Consider the following 26,758-nt stretch of genomic DNA (forward strand, 5'->3'; position numbering starts at 1 on the left):
AAGCGGTTGGATTGAACGTTTGTGAAGGTGGAGTAGAAAGTACTGTTTGATAACTTCTATTGGAAGTTTTAATGGATTGTTACCTTTGCCTTCTGAAGTACTTTGCTGTCTATTTGTTGAATATTTCTTCAGAGGCACTGTCCTCAGCATTCTTAGTGATTAATAAGGAACTTGGCATATAAAGGCTTCGTCTGAAGTTATTGGCAACCTTTACGTAAATGTGACAGCGTCGGGAATTTTGATAAAGTAAGTTTTTAATCATAATTTTAGTCAAAAATACTGAATTCTGAATTCATTAGTAGAAATAATTTTTTAATCATAATTTTAAAGAAATGAATTGGGCCAAGATGAGCTAGGTATTTTGACCATCTAGCTTCAGATAATGTGTTTTCTTAGAAAACTGTTTTCACAGATGATGACTAGTTCAGATACTACATATCAAAAAGATATGTTTATTGTCCATGGGAAAAGCCACGTATTTAACATGTTTTCTGAAGGGCCTGGATGTAACTGAGGATAAGGACAAAAATGTTTTTGTGGGGTTTAGTGTTATCTCACGGAAAAAAGGAATGCTTGCCCAAGAATTAACATTTTTTGTTAGTCTGCTTCTGGACCTTGTTCAGATTTATCAAAGGCTTTTGGGGAATTTACCTATCCATTTCACATGATGGACAAGAATTGTAACCTGAACTCTCTAGATACCTTTGAAAATCTCAAAAGTTATGCTTTGGACAAATGCAGAGTTTAAAATTGGCGAATGAAGGATTGTGACATATATATGAGAACATTATAAAAAAAAAAAAAAGCATAAGTTAAATGCAGAAGGTCTGAAAGTTAAATGTGGTTTGTGTTCTGATGAAGGTGTGACAAACTCAGCAGGATGATTTAGGTGAATATAATCTTCTGTACCTCAAACATGGTAATCACAATTTTGTGTCTTTAGAGATTTAACAAAATCTGAATTTCTGGATGTTACCCTATGCTGAGTATCTGAATAGTTAGATTTTTTTTTTCCTTCTGTTCACCTTTTTTGATTTTAATTTGTTCTTAAAATAATTTAAGAAGATTAAAGAGATGAATTTATTTCCCTATATGCTTTCTCACTTCTCATCTTTAAGGTGTAGTACCAATATTTTTAATGTGTAAATGGAGAAATAGCAAATATGGCAAACCATGAACGTAAAGAGTATAACAGTTTTCTTCTAAGTGTAAAGCAATGATCTTTTTTTATTTTATTTCAGTGCGATCACTGTTTGCCATTGTACAACGACAAGCCTTTTCATCCGGGTGACCAAGTTCATGCCTATAATTGCAAACCTTGCCAATGTTATGGCCATGCAGAAAGCTGCCACTATGACTTAGCAATAGACCCTTTTCCTCAGGAATACTACAGAGGCAGTGGTGGAGTCTGTGATAACTGTCAACACAACACAGCTGGTAAGCCACAAAAATGAGAATTGACTTCTTGTTCTGTGGTCACTTTTTGGGTAAAGTCTTGTATCAGCTGAAATTAGTAATACTCAATGGCTGACATTTCAGAAAAATTGCATATATATTTATTTTTCAAGTGTTCAGGTAAAGCACTACTTACAATTTTGTCAATATTTAAGCTACAGGAAAATACTGCTTAAATTTAACCTAATCTCATACAAAATCTTCCATGCAAAAGACATTTCAATTATTACAATGCGTTGTTTCAAAGCTTGTTCCATTGCATGTGCTAGAACATTTTAATCCAGAATATCAAGGCTATCCAATCAAACCAGTTTAAAAGATAAAATGGAAAAAATGTTGTCAACTTTAGCTTTAATGTCAGCTTCTTGCTTATTTATAAGGGTTTGTGTTCAGTGTAAGTAGTGTATTTTTGAATGCCTTTTATTTTTAACATTTGTCTTCTATTTCAGTTTTCTTGGCTTTTTGTAGTAAGGGGAAAAAAGAAAAGTTTCAGGTTCAACAATAATTTTTCCAAAAGACGTATAGGTATTTGCATGGCACAGCTTTTATATAAGTGTGGTATTATATAACAGATGGAAGTTTAATGGAGTAAAACATAGTTTGTAACAGGTTCATTGTTTCATATGCTCTGGATCACTAAATTGGCAGGTAGAGATGAAAGGTGCATTAAAATGGACGTCCTGAAAATTATAGAATTCTCTCAAAGGAATAGAGTCTTTAATTTTGAATTATACAGCTAATTTTAATGAATTGGAAGCCATAATGCATAACCTTTCCTTCATGCAGGAAGAAACTGTGAGCTGTGCAAGGATTTCCATTACAGACAAGCAGGTGCAGATCTTTCAGCCATTGATGTTTGCAAACCCTGTGATTGTTATGCAACAGGCACCAAAAATAAGAGCCTCCTGTGTGATAATGTAAGTAGCCTCAATATATAATAATGCCAAAATGTTTTAATTAGCTGGAGATAGATATCAGTAAGATTTTACAAAGTATATTTAGATGGTAACTACTTTATAAAAATTGCCTAAGTTCAGCCTTTTCAAAACAATAATTGACTACAATTAGAGAATGAAAGCCAAGAAAATACAGAAAGCTATTTGAGACTTACCGTTGCAGAGTTCTTCATCTAGACCAGCAACAGATATTAAAAATGATGTATGAATTTTCAGAATTGAATTGTAGTTTTGGGGTACTGGGAAGTACTAGTGCAGTCAGTAATGTCAAGGCATCCAGTTTTTACTATTTTTCAAGGCCTTGCTACTGTTTTAAAATTGCTAGCAGATTTCTACAATTCAGTCAATAAGATGATCCTGAAATTAACTAGAATTAAGGTAGTTTTCCCTGTAATACAGACAAGAATTGATCTCCCATTTAGTTCCTGAAGTCCATTAAACAGAGATACGAACATATGAAACATACGAAGTGACACTGAAAAAAGAAAGCTGTCATATGCTTTTAAAGTCTATGGACCTCATTGACAATAAAGGTCTGATCATAAATCTAACTGTAGCTTTCAAAACACCTACTGCATGTCTGTTAAAATAATGTTTAGTGAGTAGATAAGAGTGATACATCATTAGGCTAAATCTAGAGACATTTTATGAAATTTTGTTTGTGGATTTCCTTTGTATATGCATATGAAAAGAAAACCAACCAACCAAACAGGAAAACTCCCAAGACTCAAATCTTGAATATGCAGTAAAAGTATGTTGTAGTTCATGTTCTAATTGCATATGTCCTCTTCATTGCAAAAAATCCAAGTTCTGTTGGGAATAGAGAAGCAGTTGCTTCTTTGTCTGAAATGTATTTTAAAAACATTGTCAAGGGAATTGAGGTAGAGCTTGATCTTCAGGTAGAAAAGATAGACCTTCAGATTGTCGCAACATTTCCTGTCTCACTTTTTCTCAAACTTGTCATAAAATGATGTTTAACATTTTTTGTATGATGTACTTTGTTGTTATTTGCATTTTATTACCAGCAACCTTTTGTGGATACTGTTATATTTTCATCCTTGCTACTACAGTGGCACAAATACATGTCCAGTTAGACTCAGTGCACTTTCTAGGACTCACATGATATGCTGAGTGATATGCAAATTTACCACAATGTGTTTTAAAAAATACCCCGTGTTACAAACAAAAAATAATTTATAATTTTCTGTCTCCTGAAAATTACACTTTTTGCCAGCATCACAGAAATGAGGGAAAAAAAAAAAACTATCGCAAAATGTAGATGCATCAGGACAACTTTTGTAAGGTGTAGGGAAAATGACAGCAAATGTTGATTTGTGTGTCCATGGTTTTTGACTAAATGTTAACCTGAAACAACTTTTGCTTTGATTAATAACTAGAGGAGGAGGAGTTTACAAACTTCAGTCACTAATTTAATAGTAAAATATATTTTTAAAAAGTTAATGATGAAGCTTGACTGAAAATATGAACTGGAGGATATAATGGGAAAAATGGGGGAGACTGTTGCTCAATAAAGCATCAGTTAACTGCTGCATTAGCAGCAGTGCAGGGAGAAATGATTAAGAGGCATTAAAGAATAGATTAATAAGGCTGGGGACTAAAAGCTGAAATGAATTACATGAAATAGGAAGGCATCATTGAAGGAAGTATTTCCAAATTTGACCTGTGGAAGATAGAATCATAAGGAATAAGGACCCTATTCATGAAAATTAATTGTCACGTCACAATGATAATTTTCAAGGAAATATGCCAAAAATGGTGCAGAGTACACTTTTACTGCATAATTTACCATTTTCTGCAGTTCATCAAGGATTTTTTTTTCCTGCAAAGTGCCACTTATGTCACTAAGTTCCAAGAGGTACAGTTTCAAAAATGATCCTTAGAGCCACAAAATAACCTATTTATTTCTCACAAAATATTTACTCATCAAATGTAGCTAATATTATTAACATAGATAATTTACAGGATGAGGGGAAGAACTTATTGTAATACTGTTACTCCCATCTCAGTTCTTTGGTCTTGAAAACTTTATGCCTGCTCTATTCATCTATTTCACTCTGTCCTTGGTAGGGAATATATGCATGTGTATGGCATTTGTCACTCGCATAGGTTCTCAGTTCTCATACATCTGTAGATCATGTTCATTTACAGATTAGTCTGTAACATCATTTTGTATTTTAAAGTGCAAACTAATGTAGTAACAACTTCAAAATAGTAACTTTACAGCTTACAGCAATGAGAGGGATTTTAAAAGAGTGGTGTTGCAGCACATCCATGAGTAGTGCCTTAGTCTTTCTGCAGAGAGACGTCCTACCTTGAGACTGGTGGGTGCAAGACAGAGAATTGCTACAGTCTGTTAAAATTCGTCCACTTTTGTGCTGGTTGTTGGCATCCAGTTGGTGCAGAAAAGATTTGCATTGGTTGCATCCTCTTTGTGAACTTTTGCCACAAAATATTTCAAACCATCTGAAAGTCCAAATGAATTATTTGAGATGCCTGCTTTATGAGACTGAAAGAAGAATTGGCTGCCTTCTTCCATTCTCCCTAACCATTCACACATGAGAAAATTCTACCAGAATACTGCTGATGTGATCATTCTTGCTCTGTATAGAGAGCTGGAGATTAATTTCTTCTGGCCCTTCCACCACAATTCTTGACTCATTTTCCTATGCTGTCTTTTACCCAGACTGCTCTACAAATGCTTACATATTCAATCAGGCACAGCAGTTTGTAGTCCTTTCATGATTCTGTTATAATATGCCGTATATAATGGCATGAAGAAAAGCACTCTTTTCCAGGGCATTTGTTTCTGGGCAGAGCTGAAAGTGCTGCTATTGCTTTTACTTAGTCTTTGGAAATATCAGTCTGAACTCAGTGAATTTAGACATCTTTCTTTACTCAACTTTTGTTGATTTTTTCCTTCTTTTTTTCCTTTTTTTTTTTTAATTTACTCATAACATGCAGATAAATATGTATCGTATACTTACTGGTGCAAAGAAGCTGTACTTTACTGCAGAAGATATTGGTCAGAGTTTCAAATGTTTAATTGTATTGTGTCGATGTGGTGGCTATATTCTCTCATGTTGCAAGAAAACCCTTTCTAAAGCTTAAAGATAGTTACTTAAGGCTTAAATGATAGTTACTCATTTCTCTGAGGAGTGAAACGGAAACATAGGTTTCAGTGCAGCCAATTCAGCTTTTGTACAGGCTTCAGATACCACTTTTCTGTATACTCCCTAAATATTGCTCTTTTGAAATTCTTCATGCATTTCCCTCAATTTTGAATGCTTTTTCTGAAGCATAATGGAAAATCTAGCTAGTATGTGTGTATGTATATATATTCTAAACCAAGATAGATTTTTTGATGGATTTTATTTCTGAATTGAAAAATTCTTTGATCCAAAATTTGAATGAGCATTCCTCTCTTTTCATTTTTCCACCTACACATTTTTCAACCAATTTATTGTGATTGACAATAAATAAGTAACTGAAATATGTGCTATAAATGAAAGAACATCAGGTAAAGCAGCTAATTAAGGGCACTTCAATCAACAGATATACTGAACAGAAAAGGGAATATAAAGGATGCAAATGTGAACCAGTATTAGGCTCAATGAACAGCTCATGTGCATACTGGCTAATGGAGGCCACAGGAAATCAAGTTATAAAACACTGTGTTTTCTGAATCTTGGATTTCCCTTCATGGAAGGGCTTTAATCTTACTGATAAAATAAGCTGAAGGAGAAGGATCTTTTTATGTCAAATAATGCTATGGCTTCATTTCTGAGTGGCTTTGTACCATGGAAATGCTGCTTTTCTGTGATATTTTTTCAAGTTATTTGGGGGAATTTGTCCCCTCCCGCCCTCTGGAGTATTGTGGTCAGAGGGGAAACGCATCATTTTACATTTTGAGCAGTTGTAGTAGAAAGTAACTGACTTTTGAAAGTCATCTTAAGTGATGACAAGAAGAGAGTAGGGGAGTAAAAAGGAACTTCATTATTGTGGCTTATTCAATTTTTAGTTCCCAAAGCTGACACACCAAGAATATTCACAGGTATTTGGTGGTCAGACCATTAACCTATCTGTGTGAGCTAGCACACCCTACATTTCTCATTTCTTAAACCGAAGAAAAGGAAGACAAAATAAAAATCCTCAGCCCTCTTGCTGTTCTTTTCCCAGTTCCTGAGACTGCAGGCAATAGGATGCTGGGCTCCTTTCCAGATTTGTGTCAGGTTAGAAGGTGGTGGGAAATGTATGATTAGAATTTATATCAAGAAAGCAGAACATCGAAATTGGTGCCATTGCAAAGCCAGCAATGGCAGGATGAACAGTGAGAATTTAGTGCAGGTCCTAAATATACCCATGGGTCTCCAAACATGAGCATTAGGTCATTGCCAGCTGGTCAAGGGAAGGTGCCTCTAAATTGGTCAAGAGTAAATAATTGAAATGAATGTGCACCTGACCGTGAGACCTGATGAGATGCATCCAAGGGTCCTGAGGGAACTGATGGATAAAGTTGCTAAGCCACTATCCATCATATTTGAGAAGTTGTGGTGGTCCAGTGAAGTTCCTCATTTTTAAAAGGGAAAAAAGACAGACCTGGGGAACTACAGGCCGTTCAGTCTCACCTCTGCTGGGCATGAGCGTGGAGCAGTTCCTTATAGAAACTATGCTAAGGCACACAGAGAAGAGAGAGGTGACCAGTGACAGCCAGCATGATTTCACTAAGGGCAAATAATGCCTGACAAATTTAGTGCCTTTCTACAACAGGGATTACAGCATTGGTGGATAAGGGGAGAGCAAGTGACATCATCTACTTGAATTCTGCAAAGCATTGACGCTGTCCCATATGACATCTCTTTCTTCAAATTGGAGAGATGTGGATTTGACAGATGAACCACTTGGTGGATAAGGAAATGGAGGGATGGTCTCTCTCAAAATGTTCAATGTGTCCAGGTGGAAACCAGTGACAAGTGGTATTCCTCAGGGGTCTGTATTGGGACTGGTATTATTTAACATTTTTGTTGGAGCCATGGACCAACATCCACAAGTTTGCTGATGATATCAAGCTGGATGGGGTGGTTGACTGCTGGAGAGCAGGGATGCCATCCAGAGGGACCTTGACATGCTCAAAAGATGAGCCTGTGCGAACCTCATGAAGTTCAACAAGGCTTAGTACAAGGTCCTGCACCTGGTTCAGGGCAATCCCAAGTATGAATACAGGTGGATGAAAAGCTCAACGTGAGCCAGCAGTGTGCTCTTGAAGCCTGGAAAGCTAACCGTATTCTGAGCTGCACCAAAGTGTAGCTATCAGGTCAAAGGAAACGATTCTCCCACTCTAAATTGTTCTCATGAACAGTTCACTTTAGTAAAAGAAACTTATCAAGTGTCAACTTTTGTCACTTATTTAGTGAAGTCAAACCTCATCTCTTACTTTTTCTGCAGATTTGGAAAGATTTCTGTTTAGATATCTGGCAGTATGTCTCCTCTATTACAGACACAAAAGAAATGTTTTTGAGACTATAGGGATGTCCAAAGAGAAGAGATGGTTTCAGCTTTCATAAGGGCTTAGGTCAGCCATTTTTTTCAACGAATTCCATTTTATACTTTATGAATACATATGGTCAACACAGTTTTAAGTAGTCAAAAATATATTTCTGATTCTGTGATAAGAACATGTTGAATATGTACTAGATGAGCACTCTGGCTAAGTAGTTTGTTGTATCATACGTAGTAATTAAGACAGTGCTATGCAATATGTCACCTATTGTCTGGATACCTATATCACTTCTGAAGTTCCTATATCAATTTAGTAACTGGACGTCAAGAGGGTTCTTGAATAGGATCCTCTTTGATTTTTTGATTCTAGATGTGATGAGTTACATTAAAATGTCACCCTATTAAAGAATTCTATGAATATAGTCTAAAGCAGCGTGAACTGTTATGTGCATGTAAAAGTCAGAAATCTTGAGTAGTCTGCTTCCTGATTAAGGACAATGATGTTATAGCTGTGATTTGTGCAGGAAGAAATTGCTTGCATACCTTTTATAACCATTTAGATTCAAGGATATGGGACTAATGCATATTTCATACATAAATTATAAGTGACACAAGGGATTGTATGCTAACTCAGCATCAGTGATTTTCTGTATGAAATAACAATTGTAATCATGAGGTCCCAAGGTATCCACCACTTGGTTGTAATGTTGTGCTAGACTCATTTTCATAGTGAACAATCTAGACAGATATATTTTATAAGTGTGTAAGTACCAAGATGGTCACATTAATAGACAAGTTGTTTCCATCTGCTTACTGCTGGGGTCAGATACAGGCCTGTCAAGAATAAGCAACAGGAGAACAGATTACTTTCAGCTCTTCTATAACCAGCATAATTACAATCTATTTCTTTAAATGACAGATAGCTTTTGAAATGGGGGGTTTGCGGTGAGGGGAAAGGTCAGTAATATCTCCAGTGCACCACTGGTGAAATCTTGGTTAACAAAATCTTTAAATATTAATTACTACCAGTATGATCAATGACACTGCAGTTTCCAGCGGTGGTTATAGAAGTGGTTTGTTCTACCTGTTTTGATGTAGATTTCCATGCTATAAAACCTGTGGCACACCTATGTTTGTATTATCATAAACATTTGCAATTTGAACAATTTTTTTTTGGTAACAGTATCCATTGCCAAGCATTTCAGAGTGCTCCTGGATTATTTTAGTGCTTCTCTGTCTTTATAGAGGAATTAAAGATTTTTTTTTCTGTATTTCCCAATATTTAAGCCACATTTTTTCAATAACTAAACTGAGTGATTTCTTTTTCTTCCTAAATGCATGCAGTAAACAACCAATTTTCATAGGAACTTAAAAGTGCATGTGTGCCTTAATTTTGCTTTCCTCTTTTAGGTAAATCTCCAGTTCTCTAAATCTATTTTCTGATTTTTTATTACTTTTATTGCTTTTTACTGTAGTTTTTCTGATTTGTCTGTCATACCCTTCAACTACTTGATCTGAAGTGTTAACTTTCCTTTTCATGTCTTAAATATAATATTCTTTTTTGGTAAATCCCAGAATAACATTTACTTTTTCTGTTATGTTGTCATACCATTTGTATTTAGTTTGTGGAGGCCCAGTATCACTTATAGATCATGTTCTGCATTATTGTATCTTCAATATTTCACTTTATTTCACTTTAGCTCTTTCCTTGCTATTTGTTAAATTTTGAACTTCTATATTTACTTCATCTTTACTGATTTTAGAGAATTTGCACAAAGCATAAAACTGATTTTGAATATCAACCCACTGAGGGTGATCCCAGCACAGCAGTGCCCACCCAAACCGGCGCAGAGTCTCACCGCATCTAAAGATGTCCAAGTGCTCAGAACAGGGTCCATTGACAGTCTCAGACAAGGCAAAGTGATAAAACAGATCCAGGGTCCATCCAGGGAGTCCAGTCTGGAGCAGCAGGACATCTCGTGCTGGAGACATGGCTGCAGTGTAAGACTGAGGGGTCCATCCAAGAGACTAGGGATGGTCACAGCTGCACGCAACCTCAGGCAAAGTCTGGGTTCCCAGACCTGAGCTTATCTGGAGCTCCTGAGCCATGGGCAGAGGGTATGACTGGAGGCCCCAGGTGAGACTGCCCAGGGCCATTAAGGCTGGTTGGTGCAGGCTGTGACAGTGCTGGCCGGACATCCTAAGCTGTGGGTGATCTGTGAGGTTGTATGCATATTCTTTGTTCTGTCTTCAGAGTCTGCTAACAAATATATTGAAGAGCTTAGCACCCAGAACAGACAACTAAAGAACCCTACAGAGCTTCGCAAAGCTTCCCAGTTTTACAAGTACGTCTTTAAACTATTTTTTTTTCTTTTTTTTTCTCTTTTTTTTTCCTCTCCATCTGCTATCTGGAATCTATTTCTTTTTCTCTAAGTTTCCACCCAGCTACTTGAAATATACAGAGTATATGAAAGATAAAATCTGTCCTATATAGGATGCATTACAGTGGCATGTTTCCCTTACTGATATTCATGTCTACTTACAATGCTATACTTACTATAGAGGTCAGGGTTACATTGGAATTATATAATTGCAATAGTTCTTCTGTATTTCAAAGGCTAAACGTCAACAGATACCTTTCATCTTGATATCCTATATTGACAGGTGAATAGCTGAAGAAGCAGAATGGAAAGGTTTCCTAGTCACTTGTAGCTAAGGCATAAGCAAAATAGAAAATATTTGTGAATACAATCAGAGGTCAGAGGCTCTTTTTTTCCAAAGACTTAGAAATCTGTAGTAAGGAAGAATTTCAATGGATTTTTTTTTTTTTTTTGGTCTGGTACTTCTATGAGAGATCCTCTAACCTGGTACATAGAAACCTATTTTCAGATCTGTTACAAAGTAATCTGATAAGCATTCTGCTCTAATGAAAACTTTAGTTTCCAGAAGTTCCTCTAGCCATCATGAAAGTCTTTCACTCTTTTTAGAAGCAGGAAACCATTTGCCACTTGTACTTGTTACAGATGGAAAACTATTTGGTATATGACAGAATGAACATTTTTACAGAGAGGTCTCCAAAGGATTTCATTGGCTGGTTCCTGGAGAAAAATTGAATCATATTCATTTGTTGGCCAGTTATTTATCCCTCATTGTGAAGAATTGTATTTGTTATTCTGGAATAATTTTTACCCTATTAAGGGAAAGTTTGGGGCATGTATTTTCTACATCTGAAGGTGATGAAAACTGCTACTGCTTGTACTCTGTAATAGCTTGACACTTAAAACTATGCTGAAGATACTTGCTTCTCTTTGCATTCTGTAATCTATGCATTTCACTTTTTGCATGAGGAAATGGCTGCCATCTGTTCACTATTAGCCTTGGCTTTATGTGACTGTAAGAACAGTCATACTGGATGAAATGAGATTTTCATCTAGCACAGTATCCTCTCTGACAGTTATCAGTAATATCAGTAAACAATGTATTGTTTTGGGACTGCATGAGACAGGAGTTTCATTTGAGTTGTCTCATTTGGTGTTCACCTACGTTCACCCATGGAGTTCATCCAACTCATTTTTGAATGTACTTCAGAAAAGTGTATTTTTCAATACGCTTAATGTGCGTGGAAGAAGTTCTTTTTCCTTCTTTAAAATTGACTTCCTGTTAATTTTGTGGGTGTTCTTCTCATATTTTGAGAAATACTGAATATTCATTCTGTAAACCATTAAAGATTTTATAGACATCTACTCCCTCATCTTAGTCATGTCTTTCCAAACTGAAAAGTCTCTTTTCATTTGTACCTTTACTTATTCTACTCACTCTGCTATCTAACACTTTTATATTAGGATGGATAACCAGAGATACCCATCTTAAACATTATTCAAAATGTTGATACACAATGGATTTTTATGACAGAATGACATTTTCTGTATAATTCTCACTCCTTTTCCTAATAATTCCACTATTCCAAATGCCTTTTTTAACTGTCTGGTAGCTTTCATATCTTTTAAGGGGAGAATAGAGAAGCTTTAACAGCACGTTTCTTGGGTGGTAATAGCTAATTTTGGACTTATGTTCATTCCGGATGTCACTGACTTAAATAAATGTAGTAGAATCATGCTTTTTTTTTTTTTTTCCAAAAAATATATCAATCTTTTCCATTACATCAAACTCACGATTTAATTTTAACTAATTTGCTGTGTACAGAAAAGGGCTGCTAGTCCATAGATCTCAGAAACTCCCTTACAGCTGTTTTAGGAGATTGACGTAACTTTTATAATTTTATTCCTCTTTTACTGAGGTTGATTTCAGCAATTAATAACTCAGTAATTTTATATTTGAGTTCATCTAGGACTCTTCACTGATGTAGTCTATTTTCAATGGATCAGGTTTTAGTAAAATATTTTCCTTCTGACATTTCAGTTGGAAACCAGTCTTGAAAACTGTTCCTAATACAGAACAGCTCTTTCACAGTGAGCAGTGGTGAAATGTTTTATGTTCTCTTTTGTGGCTGTATCTTCCCTGAACGCTACATAGAATCACAGAAACATCAGTTGGTCATCTGCTCCAGCTCAAAGCAGGATTGTTGTCAATACTAGGTCCAGTCAGTCATGATTTTCTCTGTATGAGTCTTGAATACCTCTAGGGATGGAGGTTCCACATTCCCTCTGGGCAATCTGTTACTGATGCTGCCCTTCCACTGTAGTGGAAAAGGTCTGATGTCCAGTCTGAATCTGCCCTTAATTATTTATTGCTCTTGCTCATTCCTTTGCTTCTGACATTTGAAAGATATTTTTTTTTTTTCTTTCATACCTTAACCATGTTGCTTGTTAAAAGCTTTTTTGTACTGCCTTATTCTGGTTTTAAAATTTGATTATGATTATTCTCTTACTGAATTTCCTTACTGTGATGTGACTTCTACTTTTTGAAAGACTTGTTTTTGCATCTAATACTTTCATCCATATGGTAGCTTTTGGAGTAATTTTAGTCTTCGGAGGTGTGTTCTGTGTTTATGCTGAGTGCTGGAGATGTATCTTTATACAATGCTTGCAACTGCAACTGAGCATGCTATGATCACTCATACAAAATGATTCTTTTCCAGTTATTTATTAAATTAGGTGTTTTTTTTCATTTAGTTGCTCAGAGTAAACTCAGTGTTGCTTTTCATTTGTGAGTTCTCTGATGAATGGCTTAGATGAATGAATTGGTCTCTGATAATAAATGTCTAGATCAAATTCAGTCTAAAAGAATAACCTCAAAATCCTTGTTGCTGTGTTTTCTGCTACAGTGGCTTCTCTTAGCCCTTACCTTTTTGTACTTGCTGTTGTCTTGCCTTTTTCTTATAAAATATTATTTTCATGCCTTTTTAATTTATTCTTCTTGCTGAAAAATGTGGCTGTTATATCAGTAGTAGACCTTTACAATAACACATTGAAGAGGTTTTATTGGACTGTGAGGATGGGGTAGGGACACATGCTTCTCTATAACTTTCATTCGGTGTTTTCTGCATTGAAAATTTACTACTAGATTTTGAAATACTCTATTCTATCTTTTGTTAATAAAGCTTAGAACTTCATTGTAGATTGGAGGGTGTGATAAAAACATTTCTTTTAAATGGAAATTATGAGTAGATTTGTCACTGGTCCCATAGAGCTCTCCTGTTTCACCTTTGTCTGACTTGTAGGTTTAAAATGAATGCAACAACTGTTAAATGAAGTTTTATTCTGGTAGTTACTGGTAGCTAATTAAAAGCAAACATTGAACTAAGTCTGTTGATGTTGTAGATGAATAACTAGTTTTGAATTAATGTACTTTTTATTTTCTGTAAACATTTACACTGGAAAAAAAAAAAAGACTGACCCAAATAAAAGTATTTATACTATGAAGTTTGTTTACTGTCATCTCTGCATTCCCCAGAATACTTGATGTCAGAAAAGCTAAATCTATAAAAATGAGGCTGTGGTACGTGTCCCATGAAACTTTAACATTTTTGTGCATTAACCCAACTTGACCATAGTGAACATGTTTTTAGTCTATCCTTCAACTCTACTGAAGAGAAGGTAACTCACTTTTCTTAGGCTTTTAAATGACTACAAAAGAAAAAGAATATTGTACACCTATACAATTTACAGTACTTTCTCTTTTTCTATTGTGACACAGATACAGTCACGACTTACTTAACTACTATACTATACTAATCTCTTGCTGACTGTGGACAATCCAAAAAAGAGAAGCAAAACTTTCATACTTCAGTACTGATACAGTCTGCAGAATATGAAGCTTAAATGGGGCATACAGAATTTCTTAGAGGATGTGTTTCTTTGATCAGTGGTCAGGAAGTGGAACTCAGCTGCAGAATAGGACATGACCGTCCCAGACATTCTTGTGTCACAGCCACCATTCTCCAGCTGGCTATATGTAACCTTGAGGCTATTCAACATAACTACACATAATGAGGCAGGACACTGAAGAACTTGCAAATATATCTCACTGGTGTTGCAAGCTGGAAACAGGCAAGGTAGATTGGCCTAAGTAGTAAATATACTTCCTAATTGAAATGTATTGACATAATAGTAAATATACTTCCGGATGCTTGTGGAGTACTTTAATTCTTTATTCGCAAAAGCTTGAGTTCAGTTGAACGTGTTATAATGAGTTAATCACTCATAAGCAAACCCTATGCAGTTTTTTTACTAAAGGTTTTGGGCTTTGTTTTACATTTGTGTTGAGAACTGCATAACATTCTTAGGCAAGTGGTCATGTGCACAATTTATACTTAATATGTAAACTACAGTTGATGAAATCTGGTGGACTAGTGGTTGATCAAGGATGCTCTCTAACTTGTAAACGCTTTTTCAGCCCTGAGTACAGTGGTATTGTAATAGGAATTGCAGATGTGAATGGCTGATGTGTAATTCCTGCTACAATGTGACAAAATTTTAGACCTCTTTTCAGTCACAAAAACTTTGTAGGTTTTCTTCATGTTTACAGTAATATAAAACAAATGAAAAGGGAGAAATTGTATTATTTTTTCAGCTTTAGTCAATTCTTTCTCCTAGAAAGCACTCACACAGCATCTCTTCATGCCCTGTTCTCCTTTTCAGTTTTCCATTGAGGTTTGAAAATTCTCTCCTTGCTTTTTAATGACTTCGGATGTGTAGGTTTTTTTATGTTCCTTGACTATGAATCCTATTTTTTTGGCCAAACCTTATGCTTCTCTGCATTGGTTTGACTCCCTGTTCTCATCTGTGTTGTATATTGACTGATACCTTCTATTCTTGCCCTATCTCTGTGTCACTTCCCTTTTCTTGTGGTTTTCCCACTGTATCAGAAAGCGATAAATGTAGAGATTGTTTTTTTTCTGACTTTCAGAGGCTTGAAATTAGCTTTTCAGGAGCCCTTTAATCTTGCACAGGATGAGAGAGTCATACTCCCAAATCATGGCTCAGGCATAACAAAGAATGCATCAGATCCTTCCAAGTAGTAATGCTACCCATTTAGGGAGGAGAGGAACATCCAGGCACTGAAGCGGAATATTTGGATCCCAGGTGAACCAAGAAAATAGAGAGCCATTGGATCACATCCAGAAGAGAGAATTTATCATTGAGTTGTCAAGGAAAAAGTCTTTCAACTTTGCTTTATTCTCACTTAACTAACATTTTCACTAAAATGAATAAGTATATGGTCTTACAAAGAACAAAGAAAATGAAAAACTTGACCTTTGAAAATGAAAATACAGTTTATTTAAATAGAAATCATCATATATGCAATAGAATTTTGTAAATTTTTTTTCAGCTTTCTCTGTCCAGCTGGTGAATACTGCTGCATTGTTTACTCAGTTTTTTTTTTCCTTCTGTTTTGAAGGGGAAAGACTTTTAAACTCTAGTTAAAATCAAACAGGTACAGTGATTAATATATCTCTTCTCTCTCTGAACAAGTTAAAAAAAAAAAGTATGTTACACAGGCTTATTTTTTTCTGTTCCATTTAAAGTTTTTTCCTCCCCAACTCATACTTCCATTCTTGTAGCTAATGAGTGTATCATCTAAAAATAGATATGTTCATCATTCTATAATATTTTGTATCTTTCTAGATTGGAGGCCAGTGTAATTGTAAGAGACATGTGTCTGGCAGACAATGCAATCAGTGCCAAGAAGGATTCTACAATCTACAACAGTCAAACCCTGATGGCTGCAGTCCCTGTAACTGTAATACCTCTGGGACAGTCAATGGAGATATTACCTGTCACCAAAATTCAGGCCAGTGCAAGTGCAAAGCAAATGTTATTGGTATGTGTAATGCAAGAGTTCGGAGCCACTTTTCTTGTTATCTCTGGAAATAAACACTTGATTTCTAAATGAAAAGTATAGTAAACTTCTTTGCTGAAGGCAGAATTTAAAAATGAATGAAATTAACTGTTGGAAAATTATTAATTTAATAATTCTATCAAACTACAGCTTGAAGCTTAGTTTAATCAACCCTTTAGAAGTTTCTTTACGGTACAGCTGCATTAGCTTACATAGCTCCATACTAATAAGGCACAGAAATAATGTAATTTGCTTACTGCATAGATGTTTCTTTTAGGAAATTAACACTTTTTCAAAATGTTTTATACTTAATGAGTTCTAAGCAAACCATTTCCATGCTAGTTTTCTTAATAGAGCAAAATAAATGGATTTTTTTCTCAAAATATTCTGTGCTACAGGGTCCTTTGTGATAAATCTATCCATTTTTTTCTATTATATTTCTTTGAACTGTTCCTATGAAATGCAAAATAAGTCAACATAATTCCACAGATCATGTACATAGCTAGGGTTAGTTATCAAGGGCCACATAATTTTAATTTTGTAATTCAATGCCAAGCTGATTATAATAAACTGCTACCTTCTGCATTATTTATCATTTTTTTTACAAGACATGCTTTTTTGTTTGTTACTCCCACAGGTATTTTTCAGAAATTAGATTTGATTATAGCAATTTATTACTTCCAGCATATTTGAGGGGAGCCACAGCCACATAAGGACAAAATTTATCAAGTGCCCAAAATACACAGTATATATAATACACTTTGAAATGTTGATGTATGGGAATATTATGCAAGGAGAATTTCCTGATAAAGTGAGCCTTGCATGGTAACTGTACATGTCTCAGACTATACATGTCTCAAGAAAAAAAAAAGAGATCTTTTCCTGCTTTGTTATTAACACAATTAGTAATCTATTATTTTGTCAGTTAAACGTGGTTGTAGGTTGTGTTAACAATATTCAAGTTTCAAGTTTCTAATAATTTATAATTTATTGATTTGTGAAAATTGAATTATTTGTAATATTGTGAGCATTCCTTTGTCTCTTCTTTCTTCTTGTTGTAGCTGGAATTTCAAAAAGGAAGTACAAAATAAATAAAGAAAAATAACTCTAAACAGACATAAAACTGAACCATCTCTATCCTCTTTCTGTGGAATGCAAAGTACCTGTTTTCCATATGGTAAAGAGGGTGATAAGAGTCAAAAATAATCTCTGTGACTTTATCTGTGCATCCTAAAACCACTCTATACATTCAGTAAAATGAACTTCAGAACATTCTTAATTAAATGTTCTTTGCATACATTTTGATTTTCCTAAAATTCTTCCTCTGTGAAAATGTTTTTCTTAACTCAGTGGGAGTTTGGTGTACAAGAAATGCACAGTGTGGTTCTTACATATTTGATTGTCTACATATTACTTTTCTCTCTTTGATGGGAACAATAAGAATTATTTTTATTTCCACTAAAAAGTAGCACAAAAACTGTGTAAATCTATGCTTGCTGCAAATTTATTTCTAAGTAAGGTGGGGGGCTTTTGTTAAACAAGTAACCGACTATTAACAGGATAAAGACCTAATTCTTTCCAGACTGGATTATCTTTTTTTTTTTTCCAAACCAATTCTAAATAAGCTTCTATATATTTGCACATGCAGTAAACTTAACAAAGAATTTGGATTTGTAAATTGTTTTTTAGAGCAAACAGTCTATTGCCCTTTTATCTATTTAAACAAACATCGTAACAGAAAAATGCAACCATGGACTGTGGTGTTATGAAACATGAACTGTTAGAGTTAACACAACTGTTAAATCTTACTAATGATTCTATCACCAGTAAAATACATTAGCACCAATAATTTTATTAAAGTAGGTCATTCATCTAGAATAAAAAGGTAGAAGAATGTGAATTAAATGCCAAGCGTGCTAACTCCCCTGTACTTGTTAACATTGAATGTGATGCCCTGTAGGCCTTCCTCAGTATCGTTAGGAATAGATTACCTGTCAGGAATATGTATGGCATATTCAAATAAGCACTGCGCATATTTTTAAAACTGATATGATATGAATCCATGTAGACCAATTTTAATAGTTCAAAATGAGTCATAATTCTTGTTAACAATACAGTTATTTTTAAAATTTGCAGCAATAGTGGTCCTTTTTTATTTTCCTTATTGAAATTAAATGATATGCCTTAGGTGAGTCATTCATCACTGTTAAAGGAACTTGCCTTCTGTTGGAGTTTTTGAGTTTTATCCATATGTATAATGCATTTCCTACCATTTTTTAGTTTTGTTTTTCTGCATATAAGATGTTAAATATATGTTAGTATGTTTTTGTACTTTTAAATTATAATATTTTGCTAGAAGATTGTATTTATTTTTTTCTGGATGCAACAATTAAGTGATGGCTTCACAGTGAAGGATTTTCCCACTGCAAGGGAATGCAAGATTGAATTTGCATTTTTCATACAATAATCTAGTTTGCTTTCTTGTAATGTACATTTTATAAACTAAAATAAAAATGCTATCCCTTGGGGCAGGGATAAAGCAAGCAATGACTTTGAAAACAAAGCTAATAAAACAACAGGATGAAGTATGAAGAAAACCGTTCAGATTTCAGTGTACTGTATGAGTTAACTAAATCATACATTTAGATAAAAATATTTCATTTTGGATTATGGAAAACATTTCTGCTTTCAGATAGGTTTTTCAGTTAGCTTTCAGCCAAGAATAAACACTAATGTAAATGTAAGCATTGTTCAAACAAAAGTACAGTGTTAAGTAAGTCATCAGAATTAGTCTTACGTTGTCCTAGAGTATATTTAATGTTTTTAATATAGTATATAAATCTGTTATCAGAACAGATTGAGAGCCAAGTACTATTCCCTTTATGTTGCACCCTACTAAATAGGGAGAATAGTTCATGTAAGTGCTGGTTGTGCAACAGGTGATCTTCCCGGGGACAAAGGTGATTTTTTTTTTTTTTGGTCTTGAAATGTTGCAAAGAATCTCTTGTGGAAGTATCTTAAATTATACTGAGATGCCAAAAGAAATGAATGAGTTCTGGAACAAACTGGAAAAGCAAACAGGTTTTTGGGATGCCACTGCTCTTCTATTGATTTGTGCAGCCCTTTCATTCATGCTAGTGAAGAATATGACACACAACCTTCCCCCAAGTATACTTGCACTATTTTTGAATTGAAATTGATGGATTGTCAGCTTTATTACTTTTATTTTTATTACTTTTTATCTTTCCAGGTCTTAGGTGTGATAATTGCAATTTTGGATTTAAAGCTCTCAGATATTCCAATGAAGAAGGATGTGAGCCGTGTTGGTGCAACAGCCATGGCTCAGTGAACCAATTTTGCAATCCTCTCACTGGGCAGTGCAGTTGTAAAGAACGAGTAAAAGGACTTCACTGTGATACCTGCGTGGACAACTTTTATGGGCTAGATGTGACTGGCTGCAAGGCTTGTGAGTGTAACATTGCAGGTTCGTTTTCTGGAACAGTGTGCGATGCAAAGACAGGGCAATGTGCATGTAAACCGAATATTGGAGGAAGACAATGCAACAAATGCCTAGATGGCTACCACAAAGTACGAGAAAAGCATTCCTTTGTTTGCCTGCCATGTGACTGTGATAAGGCAGGTACAGTAAATGGCTCTCTGCTTTGTGACAAATCAACAGGACAGTGTCCTTGCAAAGCTGGTGTAACTGGCCTTCAGTGCAATCAATGCATGCTTCACACGTACAACCTCAGCATGAGCAACCTCCTTGGCTGCCAGCGTTGTGACTGTGACGCTCTGGGTACATTAGCAGGAACAGTTTGTGACCACGTTTCCGGACAGTGCGTATGTCTGCCTCATCGTCAGGGGAGAAGGTGTAATGAGTGTAAGCCAGGTAAGGAAATTGAAAGAAAATCTATCTGATGTAGTAAGCTTTGTTTTGTCGCACATTGTCACAGTTCCTCCAGTTTTAATGTGTACATACAGAGCTTCATGTCTGACACTTCTCTGACTTGTCATTAATTTTTTTTATTTATTTACATTTCTTCCTAACTTTGCGAGCGAGAGGGAAGCATTAATGTCTGTATTGACATTAAATACGTATTCTATTGCCAGAAACTGTATAATTTGTATTATTACTGCACTTTCGATACATCTAAAATATCTTATTCTTGTAGATATTGGAAAACTATCCAATTCTTCACGGCCAATTCACTGAATAAGTTGCAGTCTAAGAGTTAAATTAGCATAGTTTGATGACCTCATAACAAAATAGTGGTTTTGGACGGCTGAATACAAGCACTTAAGGAGGTTGAACATAGTTTCTGGCATGATTTGGTTGAACTCAGACGGTGCTGGCAAGTATGCTGCTCAAAACTGTACACCTGCCTTGCTGTGTTGAGGATGTGCTGGCTTTCATGAGGACTGCTTGCAGTTTGACCCTACAAATAGCTGATACTGCAGTTGCTGTGTGTCTGTTCAAGCATTCATATTGTACACAGAGTTTAAATGTTCATTATAAGTGGGTAGCTCCGTAGTTACACTTTAATGTTTTTGTTTTAAAAAGCGGGTGGTTAAAGTGAAACTACAGGTAATATTAACCTACCTTGAGTAATAATGTCAAACAGATAGATTTAGTTCATGTTAAATACATATGCAATTTATTAAAATAGCAGGTCACATTAAAAGGTACATTATAGCTCCATTGGTTTTAATATGCCATTCAATAATTTGAACAGAGGTTAAAAAAGCTGCTTAACCTCCATTAAGTATTTTTTAAAATATTTTAATTTAAATTATTTTAGGTAAATATACTAATAAATAAGGCACTGTTCTGTTTTCCTTAGTTCCTCCTCCAGTGCTATTTGACCTGCTAACCCTCTACAGCAGCCACTTAATCAGAGATCGGCAGAGGAGTGATGTCAAGGCTTCCCGAGTCAGTGACCGCCCTTGTCCTTGAAAAAGAAAGGCCAGGGTTTATGCAGAGCTAAATAGTTTAAAAAGGTTTAATTGATAGTATGAACAGACTGGTTTGTGGAAAAGCCTACATGGCACTCAAAGGAATACTTCCACAATAGTTCCTGTTAAAAAAAAAAAAATATATATATATATATATATATACACACACATATAGATATATATTCACACATATATGCATTTTCTTAAGAATAGCATTTAATGTTACTAAGAAATAAGTGTAAACATGTATGTGCTGAACACAGAGCTCTCTTCAGTAGGTGAAAGTTTAAGTTCTTAGTACTGTAAAAGCATTGTATTACTATCAGTATAAGACAGTGTACTGTGGTATTTTCATTGACATTTCAGTGCTGACCCCAGTCTGAGCTGATTCAGACATGTACTGTATCTGACTTTTATATAAATTCTTTGTTAATATATTCCAAAGAAGAATTTTCTATAAAACAGGGTTGATTATAACGAGAAAGTTGAAACACATAGTTGAATTAGTATTGCTTACCACTGTCAGAAAGCTAGAAGTAAGAAAATGGTGGGGGAGGGGGGGTGGGGAGGGATGTGTGGTGGGGGAAGAAAACACAACACAAAACACACAAACCCATCAAACTAAAATCTCAAGAAATTCAGACCATACTATGAGGTAGATCATGACTGTTCATAGAAGGGCTTGGTTAATCAGAAGTGTAACAAAGAAAAAATGCAACAACAAACATAGTAAAACTTAGTAGTGGAAAAGCTGTATGATGAAATGGGAGAGGTGAATCGTGTTGGACAATTTTGTATGTTACAGATGTATGAAGTCTGGAAAAAATGACTGTGAAACTCCCATTTATTTTACAAAGAAAAAATATGGAAGAATTGAAATGGCTTCAAATACACAGTACCCTTGCTTTGTTTTTTCTTGGGACAAAGATACGAAAATGCACTCCAAGTATATATGGAGTCAACACAGCCAAATTAAAAGCACACCATTAACAATTTTAAACTGTCATCTCTAAAACATACTGAGGACTTCTTAAGCTAAGGACGGCTAAACATCCCTAAAACATATGGAAGACATTTCAGATTTGTGGCCTGAGTTTCCTTAGTAGAATACAGGATCCTTGTCTGTGTTTTTTTTTTTTTTCTTTTAATATCCTTGCATAATTAATGATATTTAAAATAACTTTAGAATAAGGGTTTCCCCATTGTATCATATAGTCTGTGTACCTCAAGAAAATTAAAGATGTTTACAGAAGTTACCAAAATCTGAATGCAGGAAAAGCTGTCAAGGGAGAAAATTGGACCCCTCACTACAGGAAGGAGATCGAGGTGCTCAAGCATGTCCAGAGAAGGGCAACAAAGCTGGTGAGGGGTCTGGAGAATGAGTCTTACGAGGAGCGGCTGAGATTGTTTAGCCTGGAGAAGAGGAGCAACCTTATCGCTCTCTATAGGTACCTTAAAGGAGGCTGTAGCGAGGTGGGGATTGGTCTATTCTCCCACATGCCCGGTGATAGGACAAGGGGGAACGGGTAAAGTTGCACCAAGGGAGGTTTAGGTTGGATATTAGGAAGAATTTCTTCACCGAAAGGGTTGTTAGGCATTGGAATGGGCTGCCCAGGGAAGTGGTTGAGTCACCATCCCTGGAGGTCTCTAAAAGATGTTTAGGTGTAGAGCTTAGTGATATGGTTTAGTGGAGGACTTGTTAGTGTTAGGTCAGAGGTTGGACTCGGTGATCTTGGAGGTCTCTTCCAACCTAGATGATTCTGTGAAAAATTCAAACCAAATGCAACTTCAGAAAATCATTTTACTATGAGAATTTCCTTGTTGTAAAACCAGTTTATTGTAACTGTAAAACAGTTGCCTTATTCCATGATTGTCAGTCCATGCTGACTAAGATTTGCTCCACACAAATCCCATTCAACACATATCATAGATCTTGAATCCTCTCATAAGTGCAGCGAAGAAACAAAACAAACTATAAAGGCATTTTGTGAGTTCTTTGCTTAATGACCACAGCTTTTCAGCTGTACATAGCACAGAAAAGATGTACACCAGAATGCAGAGCATGTGGCCAGGCAACAGTATGGAGCTTTTGTGTATGGGCTGCCTCCCTTCTTGGCCAGAGAAACGTGAAGCATGCAGTGACAAAGTTGACAGTGTTGCTAACTGTACATTTTACAACACAGACTAGTTGTGGTTAAGAAATGAGTGATACTGATGTAGTCGATAAGCATGTAAATGTGCTAAGGAATTTTTCAGGTGTTCTCTTTTCATGAGATATATAGTGGGAGAAATAATATGAGTATAATTAAAGAAGGAAGATGAATACTTTGCTATGACTTTCATTCTTTTGAAGAGTGTATTTGATTGACAAACGCGATCAGTTATGGTTGAATTGGAAAAAAATCTGAAAAAGAATAAGCATAATACTAGCTATATACTTAGATCTTGTAGAGATTTGCAGTGGCTGTCTTAAAATTGGAAATTGGCTCTATTATACAACAGTGGATCCTTCATAAAGCAACTTTTATTAGCCCGTCTAACCTTGCTGTAAATTTAGCTTGCATTAAGTTGTTTCTTACTCCTTCCTGCCAAATTCTAGGTGGTAGAAGTAAATAATAATAATAATCATTATAACAAACTGTATGAATTTGTCTCTTCTCTTTTGGTCGATGCTAATTTAAGTAATTAATTTACCTATACATTTTTTGGGGGCTGGGGGAGGGTATTCTTCTGTTTTCACATACCTCACTTTTTCATACCTCACTCTTACATATTTTTTTTTTATTAATTGACTATTACTTGCTACTTTTAGATTTTAAAAATATCAAGAAACTCGGGTAGATTTTTATAATGATTGTAGAAGATTATCATTAAAAAAAAAAGTACCAAATTCTTTACTCCTCTATAGTGGTTTGGCTGTTATGACATTAGGGTATAGACATTAGAACCAGGCTGTTTAACTTGAGGCTATTGACAATATTTTTTCTGCTGTGACAAAAGTAATATATGCTATAGTGATCAGTCCTGCTTAGCTGAAATTCATTTCTGTACTAGAGATCAGCTTATTTATCCACTATGGTCTTTTCTTACACATCAGTTCTATGCAAAATTTCTGATGGACAAGAATCCGTTGTAGCCTGCATGCTTATCATTTACTACAGCTGTAAACTGGGTACCGAAGAAGTGCTTTGACCTTCTGCTGGAGTCCAGGCTTAAACTTGTTTCCTAACTTCCAGTTACATTCTTCAAGTGGAGTTGTTCATTGTGCTCAAGAGTGACATTGCTGGGAAATGGTCTCTTCTATTTATGCACAGGATGGGTACTGTACTGCGCAGACAACTGTAGTATGAGATAATACATGCTGCCTCACTAATAACTTCAAGCTATTCAGTCTCTGTGGTGGCTCAGTTTGGGGCCTCTCTGGAATAAAGTGCCAACAGCATGGTTTTTTTTTATGATGTGAATGTATGTTAACTGGAGACTGATATCACTTCAGTGTCCACTTGAGATTTATCTCACTGAGGACCAGAGGCTAAACTCGAACAAAGATTTGAGCAGTAAAATTCTAATGTTTTCAATTTGTTTAGTTCTTCTGCTATTTGGATATGAGCTCACAGTGCAACACTGCTATGAAGACAGAGAATACTACCCTAGGGGTGTATATATGAAGCTATCTCATGTAAGAAAAAATAAATAATAAGGCCTTGGGTGATATGACGTTACAATACAATTTTGGGCCCCTTATTATAAAGCAGGACATCAGAAAGTTATTGGACAGTGAAAAAGGTTTGGTAACTGAGAACATGACTAAGAAGAAGCTGATTGAATTTCATCTGTAGAGAGGAAAGCTGTATGACAAGTCTGTGCAGATACTGCATACCTGTTTGACTAAAGATGGATTTTCTTCTGTTCAAGTTGTGCAGTAATTAATAGTAAACAGATGACAGAGACAGAAACCCCTAACAATGGCCCTGCCTTAGGTTCAGTGTTTGAAGATCGGTACTCACAGCTGACAACTGCCAGACTAAGACTGCATCACCATCATCATTTGCATAAGTCATACACATAAAAATAGACTATACCAGTGGTACATCATCACAAAAAATTGTACTAAATGTCTTGCTTATAATTTCAGGTGAGGCTGTAAATGATGAATTAAGTTCTTCAATTCTCAGCTTAGAGGTATATACAGTCTATCTAATTGTATTTATCTGTAATGGGTTAGTTGCATGGATAAAGTTTGATTGTGAGCGGAAAGAAAGAGAAATAGTATAGCAGAAATGTACCAAATATACCGTGGGGAAAGTAAAGTGAATGCTCCAGTTGATAATTTGAAATAATACAGGAACAGAAGGGTGGCATTCAGAATGAAAGCTTTTTAATAGCAGATGAGTAACTTTTTTTCAATAGTTTATTATTTTCTGTGATTTTTTTTTTTTCGTGTAGGATACAAGCTATGTGTTTAGTAGGAGTGAAAAAAGAAAAAAATCACATAGACCTGGGAATGCTGACTAAATGACTAAATGTAGGCTTTCTTCAGAAACCTCCTAATGTTCCAAGGGTTCAGCCAGCCATTGGCTGAGAAAGATTAAGAGACCTTCCTAAGAAAACAAATGCATTTCTTGCATTTTGCAACTGTTTAATACTGGCCAATGTCAAGGATTAGATCACAGACCAGAATACACAAATGCCTGTTCTTGCATATTACTTTTTATGTTTCTACTGCTTGTGGTGCATTTGTTAGCACCTCTCATGTCCTTGGGCCTTTACTTTCCCCATCGATATGTTAATGTACTCCTCCTATTTTGCATTTGCTCTGTCTAAAACAAAGTCTGAAGATAGAGAATAAAAAATCAGAATTGGCAACTGCAGGATGAATATCATCTTTAAAAATGCCAATGACAAGATTTAGAAGCTCTGCGCTGCAGGAAGGTTATACTGCTTTGTGTTGGGTTATGTGTATTACTTAATCTTTTGTTCTTTTGTTTCATCCCAGATTATAGGCAAGTTAATATCAGTCTTACTAGGTTCACTTTTTGCATTTGTTCTTATATTGTCACTTATACAAAATCGCTTTCTCTCTTCTAGGTTTTTATTTTTCTCCATCCAGTGTCACTGGCTGTCTGCCATGCATGTGCCACGTAGCTGGTTCAGTGAGTCAGGTTTGTGATACGCTAACTGGCCAATGTATTTGCCAAGATGCCTCTGTAACAGGACAGACATGTGAACGTTGCAAAGAACATTATTTTGGATTTGACTCTGTCACAGGAAGGTGAGTGTTTTCTTTTTTACAGTTCGCTTATATCATCGTCTTTACATTTTTCTCATCGTACCTCATTCTGAGGCTTCAGTAACAATAAAAAGGTGCTCTACGTATAGCAAGCCTTCTTTGAATTTATGTAAATTCTGAGATTTACATGTGGTACGTTATAAGTTTACTTCATGCTCACTTGTGAAGTAAAAAATTTTGCCACAGATTTCAGTAGAAACAAAATGAAAGTTAATACTATCTAATGTATTACATACTGGTAATTGTTTCATTACAATTCTGCGGCATCTTCTGTAATGTGTCA

At 35.4% G+C, this 26,758-nt stretch overlaps 1 protein-coding gene across 1 annotated transcript in view; it reads left to right on the top strand.

The window, feature by feature from the left end:
- The window catches only part of USH2A (usherin), a 422,856-nt gene that overhangs the window by 71,022 nt on the left and 325,076 nt on the right, over positions 1-26,758 (top strand). Inside the window, 5 exon segments of the mRNA XM_050709829.1 lie at positions 1,242-1,437; positions 2,242-2,372; positions 16,016-16,211; positions 19,480-20,121; positions 26,274-26,457. Coding sequence (XP_050565786.1) covers positions 1,242-1,437; positions 2,242-2,372; positions 16,016-16,211; positions 19,480-20,121; positions 26,274-26,457 — 1,349 coding nt within the window.

The sequence above is a fragment of the Cygnus atratus genome, chromosome 3 (assembly GCF_013377495.2).
Source record: "Cygnus atratus isolate AKBS03 ecotype Queensland, Australia chromosome 3, CAtr_DNAZoo_HiC_assembly, whole genome shotgun sequence".
Taxonomy (NCBI): Eukaryota; Metazoa; Chordata; class Aves; order Anseriformes; family Anatidae; genus Cygnus; species Cygnus atratus.